The sequence below is a fragment of the Brassica napus genome, chromosome C8, assembly GCF_020379485.1.
Source record: "Brassica napus cultivar Da-Ae chromosome C8, Da-Ae, whole genome shotgun sequence".
Taxonomy (NCBI): domain Eukaryota; kingdom Viridiplantae; phylum Streptophyta; class Magnoliopsida; order Brassicales; family Brassicaceae; genus Brassica; species Brassica napus.
This window is the reverse complement of record NC_063451.1, coordinates 19,432,854-19,444,355: the sequence shown is the minus strand read 5'-3', so window position 1 is coordinate 19,444,355 and position 11,502 is coordinate 19,432,854. Positions and strand designations below refer to the sequence as shown.

Sequence of the window (11,502 nt, the reverse complement as noted above, 5' to 3'; positions counted from 1 at the left end):
CTCCGGACAAAGCGAAGTGATACTCGGCCACAGACTCAAAGTCTTGGAATCTGAGACTCATCCATTCATGCCTGACCTTTGGTAATAATACCATTGCGTATCTGGACTTTAATTCTGTCCAAAAGTCACGAGGATTCTCAATATATATATATACTGATTTCTCAGATCCTCAGTGAGATGATGGCGCATAATTGTTATGGCTCTTAACTTTTCACTTCTAGTTGCATAATCACCATGAATGATACTCCTTCCGAGTCCTCTTGATTTCAGGACAACTGAAGTGTTCATTGCCCATTCTATATAATTTTCTCCAGAGGGATTTAGAATGGCATAATCCAAAGGCTCAAATCTCGGCATCTGAAACCATATTATCAATCAATTCATGATTTAGGATGCAACCAATTCAAAATAATCAATCCATATGATTTCATAGGTCTCTCGACCAAAACACTTTACTACTCGATCATGGTGCGAAACAAGTCGAGAATGCTAGGTCTATATGTGATGCTTAGGCCACACGGCCATGTAATGTGATACAACGATCCTAGAGATCGGTTAATGAGATATGCAAGCAAGGTCATACGACCATTCAGATATGGTGTCTCTCTAGGCCACACGACCAAGCTATGATGCATTAAGCCACACGGCTTTCAATCACATGATGCAAACAATGTGATCTATCAAGGGAACAAGGCCGCAAGTATGAACAATGCATCGGAATGGTTAGGCCACACAGCCGTTTGGTATGGTTCATAGCAAAATCACACGGCCACAACAGAATATAATGCAAACAAAGATAATCAATTTAGATGCATTCAATCTTATATCATTCAGTTGCATATCAATTAGGGTTTACCAATTTCAAGGTTGGTAATATGCGGCTAGATTTTAGGGTTTCAGAATCAGAGTAATCTAGCAACCTAACTCTCATGCAATATGTAATCAATCCTAAACCTCAAATCAATCAATCAAATTTTAAGCAATATGAGATTTAAGGTTTCAATGCCTTTAGGAATTTAAAAACGAGATTTAGGATTTTAAACATTTAAGTGGCCGATTTTATCAACATAAGGTTAAGGGTTTCAAGGCCCTAAGATTTTAGTTTCGAGATTCAATCAATCTATTAATCTTAAAACTCAGATCATCAATCATTCAATCAAGCAAGAACAATTTAAAATCGATTTCAAGCTTTAGGGTTTTAGGGTTTTCGATTCCAAGATTTAGGGTTTTCATAATTCAGATCAGAACAATCAATCAACATGTTCTAATGGAATCGATTTCAAGTAGGGCTGTTCAATATAGCAAAACCGAACCGTACCGAACCGAACCAAACCGAAATAGATAATATGGTTTGGATTTGGTATATACCATACAAACCGAATGGATATGATTTTTAAAAAACCGTAGGATTTGGATATGGTTCTGTATATAACCGATAAAACCGAATAAACCGAATAAAACCGATCAAAAAATAGAAACATGTAAATATGTATATATTTTATAACAACGTATGAAAATCATAAGTTAATTTTTTTGCTAATAACTATTACCATATTTTTTACAGTAATAAAATAGTCCTGATTTGTAAAACACTTGAACTATAATTAAATAACAATTCATCGCAAACATGCTTCTTATTTTCTTAGTCTTCTTTTAATCTTTTTGCTTTAATTTAGCATTGACTAAATTGAAATAAAGATTATAATTTTGATGATAACAATTAGTGGAAATTCTTCACAATTTTTTTTTATCTATAAACGAATAGAGTTTCGTGTTTAATAGAAGAAACATGACTTTGATGAACGCTAAATATGAAAGAATATAATAACTTATTTTTTGTGCTTAATTCGTGCTTCTGTTTTATTTTTTGTTTTTTATTTTTATTATAAAAATTTTAAGCTTTGATTTTAATTATAGATTTGATTATTTTATTAGATGATAGAAACATTTTTTATTTTTGTTCTTTTATTTAAACTTATAATATTTTTTAATAAATGAATGTGTTGACAACAAGACTCTAAAATTCATATAATATGATCCCAAAATAAAGAATTATATTTTTTGGTATAAAACCGAATAAACCGAAAACCGACGGTATATAAACCGAAGCGAACCGAAGTAAATATGGATTTAGAATGGTAGTTATATTTTACTAACCGAAATACCGAAAAACCAAAAAAACCGAACCGAAACCGAACCGATATCCGGATTGAACACCCCTAATTTCAAGCTAGTGATTATAAGATGATCAGTTTTAGGTTATACCAATTTTTAGGGTTTATCAAGAGCATTGGATTTCCATAATAATGGATTATGGTTTTAGGGTTTGATCATTATGTTCTTAGATTAATCGGTATACCTTTGTTTGTAGGGTTGAAACCGGACCACCAAAGAGAACGGATGAACCTCGAGCTGCACACGGACGGACGCGAGCTGGCTGTCGTTGGATGCGAGCTGAACGGTACGGGACGCGTCTGCTACCTATCGGGTTCGCGAGCTGCTTCCTATCGGGTTTGCAAGCGGCTGATCGGGATTGCGAGCTGGTTGATCGGGAACATGAGCTGGCTGTGATGCGAACGGAAGCTGAGGTCGTCTAGGATCAGGAACACCTTAGGGATGGAGCTGATCGGTTGCTGACGAGCTGGAACGCGAGCTAGGACGAATTAGGGTTCGTCGGGATTAGGTTAAAGTCGCCGGCAGTTTAGGTTTAAGGGATTGGCGATTTTAGCTTAGATTGCAGAGAACAATCGTGCTGATAACGTGTTGTAATTAGAAGATTGAAGACTGAATAGTTCTGTGTATTTCATTAATGAATAAGACATCCCTTATATAAGGGTTACATGATAGAGATAAAAGGAAAGAGTACAAATCATAATCCAACTAGATTTATAATAACTACTAAATACATAAATGGAGAGATTGCATATACAAGGAAAAGGAAATAGAGTTTCTTTTTCTCTAAAGCTTGTGGCCGCCTCTCTCTCTCCTCTAAGGCATGCGGCCACCTCTATCTCCTCTCTCTAGGGTTTCGGCTATGTCTCTTTCTTCTAGGATTTGGGCCGGTTATGGACTGTGCCGGTTATGGACATTAATCACTTGATTTATAACAATCCTAAATTAATAGATTAGATTCATTTTTAATTATATAATAAATTATATATAAAAATTCACTAAGGATAACATTGACTTAACCGCTCTAACTTTTACCGTGAAAGCTCGAATGTGAAAATCACTTCAAAAATAAAAATATATAGGTGTTTCGCCGCCAGCATATCCGGGCATAAACATTTTATAACTATTTATTAATATATGCAAGAAATTATAATGATAAAGTATTATTTATGTTTTCATTTGAAAATTCTTACGTGTTATAAATTTTTCGAAAATTTCTTTGTATATTATATTCCTTATTAATAAATAAATCTTAAAAATCACTCAATATTATCTTTTCAATTATATAATAAGAATTTTATTTACTTGATTACTATTTAGTTATGTGTTTTCTGTTTCTTAATTTTTATATTTTTGATTAAAAGATATTTTCGGATAACAACACAATATATATAAGATTTATTTTTATTTTAAAATGTATTTTTAATTTTTTGATAATTCTTATTATTATTAATTTTAATCACTTATCTTATAAAAATCGAATTTGTTTTTCTTTTTGGCTAATTAATATTTTTATTCATTAAGGGTATAAACGAATATAACCACCCTAACTTTTAACGTGAGAGTTCTGTTGCGAAAAATCACAACGCAAATAATAGTATAGATCTATTCAAATATAAAATTAAATAATATAATAATAGAAACATAATAAAATTTTAAAATTTTTAAAATATTATTTATTTATATTTTTTATAATTATGCAATTGTATTACTAAAAAAGTTTTCAATTTTTTTTAAAATTTTGTAAAATGTTATAAATTTTTAATCGTAATATTTTAGCTTCTTTTATATAACTACATGTTTTAGAAATATTGTTTAATTGTAATTTTTTCATAATTATACATCTGTTTATCAACTTTTTTTTAATTAATTTTATACAAGTTGATTTAATATTTAATTTGAATGAAGTAGATAAAAAAATTTCTAAGATTATAATTTTAATAAATATATATTTATTCTTATATATAATTTAAAATAATCAAAATTATTTATTTTATCTTGATTGTATGTTAGCTTAAATATAAATTTATATTAAAATATTGATAAAATAATGAAATTTAAAATAATGATAAATTTTGATTTTTAAATATAATTTAAATTAAAAACTTTATTATGCACATGGTACACGAAAACAATTAGTATCATATGATCTGATGTATGCATAAATCTATATATATTGAATCGGCAAAAATATGTAAATTTCGTCAATTTGGTTTTACTATTACATATAAAAAGATGTATTTTTTGCGACTTAGGACTTGGGAGTACCTAGATAAAGATTGGTTGTGGGTGGGAGTCGTTACATGTCCTGAATAACAAAAAAATAAGTTTTCCCTTTCTCGAAGATTCTAGAGAGAGAAATCACTTCAGTAGACTATATGCCACCAACAATCAACTAGACATATAGAAAAAATATGTGAAAATACACAATACAATACATTAACACAACACGACTGGTAAAACAAACCATGAAACAATCTTGCAGAAAAAAACGTTTTCACACAAACACAATGGCACACTACTGCCAAATTACACAAATACACCTTGAGATTTCTCAAATGCTTTTTTTTTATTTCGAGCTCTTCCTCAGCTTCCATTTGACCCTTTATCTCCATCTTCTAAGAGCGATACGCAATGATAACACTCTGAACATCATCGATGTCCCTAACCTCATAGCGAGCAAAACCAGCTTCTTTAATGACAAAGTCCCACTCTTTTAAAGTCCTTTCTTTGCCTGTGCTTGTGTGAACCATCATCACCATATCAAGCGCCAATTTCACATACTCTAATTTCTCATCTCTTTCTTCCATTATCATCGTTTTTTTCTTTTCTCCGACCACGGATTCCACTATTAACACTTTTCCAGTCTTTGGTGGGAGCGCTTTTTTACAATTCTTCAATATTTTTATGCAGTCTTTGTCTCCCCAATCGTGTAACACCCACTGCCATCATTTATCACAAATTTTATTTATATAAAAGTTCATTTATCATGATTAAAATGATAAATATATATTTTCTGTCAAGTTAGTTAATACCTGGTTTTATAGTAATGTCCAAGCTCGAGAAAATTAGTTAATAGGTAATTAGATATACCTGCTTCTCTACTAAGGCAAGATATATTGTATTAATAATAATAATTATCCATTTAGTAATCTTATTCTCAAATGTGATTGACGATTTTGTTTTGCATACGAACATATATTTCTAAGTAAAATTTATACTGATAAATTCTTTAAGCTGATATTTTATGTTTTGCTTTCGGCCACATTGACTAAAAAATGATTTAAAGTTCGAACATACCACATGTTTGTGTTCTTATGAAGGTAATGAATGATATAAGACTTTTAATATACAAGTTCACGGTATTCTTATAAACCAAAACAATGGTTTGTCAAAAAAAAAAGTGTTTATTGTTTTCTAATTTAGTGTTCTTTGATAGTTCTTACGCAACTCTGACAAAAAAAGATAGCTCTTATATACAACAGTGTTTGCTAAATTAAAACGTTTGTAAAAGAGTAAAATGCAAAAGTATAAAAGAGCCAAGTTCATAAAAGATCATCGCATGACATATGGTATAGTTTAAAAAATGACATATAGTATTACAAAGCTAAATATATTTAATTGGCGAAAAAGTTGTGAAGTTCGTCAATTTGGTTTTATGATAAACATAAAAATGATGCGTCTTTTGCCCATTCGGAGTATCTAGAAAAGTTTTTGGTGGGTGGAAGTCGTAACTATCAATTGATTCATTAGAGATTGATGCCAGATCATGTAGCATATCTGAAAATCATGATACATGTTTTTTTGTTCTTTTGGTCGTTTGAGTTTGACTTCCAATCCTTTTTTTGTCAAATATAAAATCGACGAATTTCCGGATTTTTTAGAAATGGTTTTCCATTTTGCATATCATTTTTTTTTGTCATAAACGTAAACAGATTCGATTAAGACACTAATAACCAAACATGAGACTCCGTATCTATGTAGACGAATTGAGACAGTTGAATTTAAGAATCTGGATATATGCGTGCGTGATCACGATGTTAATTTTTTTTTTCTTAATCTATTTATCCTTTTCTATGTTTCTGTGATAAATAAGTTCTTAGAGTTTTTAGACAATTTCCAATAGTTTACTCTATTTTTTCTTTTAAAATATAGTAATTTATAAAAAAAAAATTGAATTATCTTCCAATAGTATTCTACTTTAGAGGAAAAAATAAAGTGATGAACAAAAAAATAAAAAATTATAGAGTAAAAAATAAAGTACCACAAAAACAAATTTACTCTAATCTCTATTTTAGAATTAAAAATAAAGTACCCAGAAATGTCGTTTTGAGTGGTAATTTTTATGTGAGTATCTAACTTACTTTTGATATAAATAAAGAAAAATAGTAAACCCATAAAAACTGTTTTTAAATACTAAAATCCATTAAAACTCTTTAAAATTTATGGAAAACATGCTTTGGACGATTATTTTTGAACAACATTATTTTTAGATGCTTGTTAAGTTGAATCTATGGAAATTTATATTTTAATATTTAACTAAAATTGTTTTTTTGAAAGCTTATAAAACTGATTCATCTAAAATACTTAAGTATATATTTCTTAAGCTTTTGAAAAATGTTCTAGATAAACATTAATATAATTTGCTTTTAAACTTTTAAAAATTAACTTGAGAAAATTCAAATATAGATGTCCTAAAAACACATCCACCAATAAAGTTTCTCGAATGAATATATAAACTAAATACTATCAATATTTTAATAAATTTTATTAAATTTTATCTATGTAGAATAAGTTGATTAAAAATTGATAAGTGTCAGGAGAGCTTCTGGTAAATATTCCAAACTTTTTTACTTGATAAAGTTTCTACATCCTTTATCTTATTTCTTTTTATAGTTTTCAGGGAATAATTTTTTAACAAAAATAAATGGGAGAGTTGTAATTTTACCACAAATTTTATACCACTTTTCAAATTTTTTTTTAAAGGCTAACTATTTTCATAATTATCTTAAGTTTGTGATTAAAAAGACTAAATTAGCCTTCCTAAATCATTTATAAATGTTAGAGTATTTTTTATTGTGTTTACTTTTGAAAATTGGTATCAAACTTATGGTATCTAAGGGAATTCTAATGTTTATTTTATAAAACAAGAAAATAAAGAATGTTTATTTTAACATTTATTCATTTAATTTCAGTTTTGGTCAAGAAAATAACCATTTTTCATATCTTTTTCTGTTTTCTGTAAAAGTTTGATTTCAAACACCAAAATGTAAGTTTTTAGAATCACTACAAATGATTTTAGTGAATACTAATAATTAATCAAATGAATTAAAAACATATGGAAATGAATCTAACCTTGATGAAAACAGCGTCGCATGAAGGAATAGAATCAAACATATCTCCTCCAACATTGTCAACATTATCCATTGCTTGAACAACTTCAACAACATGAGGAAGATCAAAGTTAATTCCTTTGATCCCAGGAAACTCCTTAACCAATATCCCAATCGTCTCTCCGGTACCGCCTCCAACGTCCACCACCGTAGCCACGCCGTCAAATAAACCCTGACAGGCACCGGCTACACGTGGCACCACACGCCTTGCATCACAAGCCATGGCTTCATTGAGTAGTTCGCTGTGGCGCGGATGGTCCTTTGCGAACGACCACAAGTCCTTACCATGCACCGCATCAAAAGGCGGAACCGGACCGTTAACCGGCGAAGAGACAACTGAGCTCAATTTCAACCATGGAGCGAGCATCTCTGGACTTGTCTCGAGGAGAAGCAAAGGAGCCAGCGACTTGCCGTCACGTTTAGTTATCATCATACGGCGTGAGAGTGGCGTGTTAGTGTAGCCTGTGGCAAGACCATCTTTTGTGGAGACTTCTTTGAAGACTCCCTGGTACACAAGAAACCTCATTATACGGTGGAGGTGTGACGGAGAGGCGGAGGTGGCGGAAGAGAGTTCAGCTAGGGTCATCGGCCGGGAGGAAGGATGGTTTTCAAGGGCTTCTGGTACTTTAAGATCAATTGCACACTTCGCAGCAGCCATATCTGCAAACCCAAAGAGATATCTCCATATGTCTAGCGAAGCTTTAGCTTCTTCATCTAATAAGTTTCTCTTATTTTCTTCCATTTTGTTTCTACACTTATTTTTGTCTTAAAGATTTTGTAAAGATAGGTGATTGATATTGAGGAATCATCTTGTTTTTTCTATAATGATGAACAAATGAGGCTATAATAGTAATTTCGAAACAATATTTTATAATGAATTTGGTTTTGAATGAAATAATAGGAAAATGACAGTTTAGTTACACATGCAGTACTTCTGCAATAACATTATCATACAGCTTTTTCTATTTTGGAAACGCATTTATTTGGATGTCTCCATAATTGTTCCTAACATTTTTTTTTGTTTTCAGTTTTCTGAAAAAGGCACAAAAGACTGTATAGAGAGAGCTTTTGTCCACTATACAATAAAAAACTAAAATGCAATCGCGGAATCGTGGACAGAGTTCTTGTTTCATCTCAATATTTGTTAGGGTTATTGTAGTTGTGAATTTTGCATTTTAGGTTGATCATTGTTTTTCAAGTTTTTTATTGTTATAGAGTTAGAGTTGTGATGATGAACTGTGTATGCACTGTTCTCCACTCATGAAGGATTAAACTGTGTTAGTAATGTGATTGATATAGTTCGTGGTCATGTTATTTGCTGTGTCACTGAAATTTATTGTTTGTTTGTCTTTTTAATTTGTTATTTGTACTGTTGAGATTACATAAATTATATTAAGGTTGTTGGATATTTTTTCTCCAGCTTAGTTATGTAAGTTGTGTGTATTAAGTAATATTTTTTTTTATTCTTATTATGTTGGTTATATGTTTTTTTATTTTTAAACTTGTTGCTTTTACCGGACATTTAAAACAAATATATGAAGACTTGTAGAAATAACTATAAAATGAATGACAATTAGTATTTGGCCTTAATGTGTTTTAAGCGAATATATGTATTTCTCATAAGAAGACAATAGCATTAGCCTGTTGACATTGAGCATGTAAGCTATTTTCATAAGACAAGAGGAGTGAGCAGGTGGAGATGTTGTTGCCGCCTTTGTGCCTGTTGGGATTGTCTCTTGTATCTCCTGGTGTGGTCGTGTTTGTTTCTCTTTTATTTGATGAGTAATATGTAAACAAAAATCATTGTTAGTTGTGTTTATCAGAGTTTGTAACTTACTCTGCTTTTTTTAGGTAATTTCACTGATCTTGGTTGTCGTCTTCGTCTTCTTCGTAAGCATCTGCAAAAGTAAGTTTGTAAATTGTTAAATAGTTGGCCGTGTAGTTTGTATTTGTTTAGCTGGCTCAATGTATGTGTCGTTGAGTTTTAGTTGAATTGATTGGTTTGGTATATTTGTTTTGAATTTTATTTGTAAGATTAGACAAAAAGAGAGGTGATCATTAATGATTCATCTTTTTTGGGATTCTAGTTTTTGGTGTTTTGATTGTTTGGGTTATTGTGGTTTCTCTTAAGCTGTAAAATAAAGATTTGTGTAAAATTAGATTGATAAGTAAGGAAAATAAATAGACGACCACAAATCTTGGGTATGAAATATTTTTGATTATTGATATTAGCACAACATAGACAGTAATGTAAAGGGAATTATGTGTTGATTGTTTCTTACGGATCAATGAGGAGACGGATAACGACTCGAGTTGTTTCTTTGGTGAGGTCAGAGCCCTAGACAGAACGGATTTGCCGAACCACATCTGCGAGTTTAAATATCAGTTATGATATCGAAACATAATATAAACCCATATGCAATATGATAATATACTTGGGAGTTCTAGGTTTGTGTTCGCAATCACTTGGAAATTGTCGAACAGTCTAATCTTGACTTGAGACTGATCTCAGAAGCACCCGTGATGACTTCATCAATAATGGTTAGTGAGATGAAACGAATGAGGAATGGATGATCAATTATCTTGTACATGCTTGAGCACCTAGCAACCTCAAAACGATCGACTTTCAAAATGAAATCTGCTTTCAAAGATGGCATGTAATGATTAGCACGTCCGACGGGAGTAATCCAACGAATCACGAAATCTGTAAATAATATTATTCAACAAGAATCAGGAAATCAATTAAACAATTATGTTAAATAAGTGTGATAGATCGAAGATTAACTTACTTTTTCATCAAGGAAGAAAACCGTGATTCCCACAAACTCCATGTCTTTCTTGAAGCTCAGGGAATCCCAGAAGCGGAGGAAGCCAGAGGCTATGCTGTGACTACTACGACCAAGACAGAGAAACTCGAAGGTTGAGTGACGGACGCCGGGACGCCGGTTTGAGGAACTGGAGAGGCATAGAGAAACATTTTCTAGAAGATGATTAAAATTAACAGGAATCAATGAGTTTTGTGGAGATGCAGATTGGATTCATCAAAGATGAAATAATATATATAGGGTTTACAGAGGGGCTACAAATCAGGAAAATTTATGATCAAGCGATTTAAGATGGGGACATGATGAGTTAACCGGTGAAAAAATAGATTACGAACAGACACACGACGCAACTCTGTAACTCGGACTTGTTTGAGACAATGATTAAAAGAACCCAAACTCATGTTAAACGACAACAATTTAAAATATGGAAAAACTATCATTGTTGCAAACTTGAGCTTTTTTTATATAACGTACGATGATATGTAGACACCGTGCGCTACTAATCACCGGAAAAAATATATCTTCTAGATGTTTGGAGAACAGAAAAATATTACTTTTGAGTATTGTAATGAATAATCTGAATTTAGACGAGAATAAAGAAGAGATTAGAGAAGATTGAAATAGAATAAGAGATTAAGAGACTAATGGAGAATCATGGTGAAATGTGTAGAGAGAATAATTGTGTAGAACTATCTAATCTTTTATTAATGATCTTGAGTTACAATATATAGTAAGGAGAGCTTAGTGTTTTCGAAACAACAAGATAAGGTAAGCATGTGAAGTCAAAAGGTGGAGGAGCCTTGGTTTGAATCCGGCCAATGAGCTTTCCCACATGTGTGAAGTATCTAGCATCTTTCTAAAGATGCTTTACGCTTTCCAGCCTGTGCCAGCCTGTAAAGCAACACCTTATCATGCTTCCTCAACGGTCCTAATCAACTCCAAGGCTCAAATAACTCTTCCATCTCCTAAACGAGTTACCCAGGTAACATAGTTTTACCATGGGCGAGTTTGGTCGACCCGGAGTGTACGGCCAGTACGGCATGTACGGCCAGTACGGCATGTACGGCTTGTACGACCCAAACTCGTCCAACACTCAATTCACATCTTCCTCT

General features: G+C 31.7%; 1 protein-coding gene across 1 annotated transcript; it reads right to left on the bottom strand.

Annotated features, from left to right (window-relative positions):
* Nucleotides 1-4,551: 4,551 nt before the first annotated feature.
* Nucleotides 4,552-8,391, bottom strand: LOC106413917 (acetylserotonin O-methyltransferase). Its single transcript, XM_013854646.3, has 2 exons — nucleotides 7,528-8,391; nucleotides 4,552-5,114 (listed from the first exon to the last, which is right to left on the bottom strand). The coding sequence occupies exons 1-2, from the start codon at nucleotides 8,305-8,307 to the stop codon at nucleotides 4,791-4,793; spliced, it is 1,104 nt and encodes a 367-aa protein (XP_013710100.1). The 5' UTR covers nucleotides 8,308-8,391; the 3' UTR covers nucleotides 4,552-4,790.
* Nucleotides 8,392-11,502: the final 3,111 nt, after the last annotated feature.

What these genes read in the sequence shown, in the direction of transcription:
- LOC106413917 (XM_013854646.3), bottom strand. Translation starts at nt 8,307, where the DNA reads ATGGAAGAAAATAAGAGAAACTTATTAGATGAAGAAGCTAAAGCTTCG. An exon ending in GCGACGCTGTTTTCATCAAG is followed by an intron (nt 5,115 to 7,527) that starts GTTAGATTCATT and finishes AAATGATGGCAG; the next exon opens with TGGGTGTTACACGATTGGGG.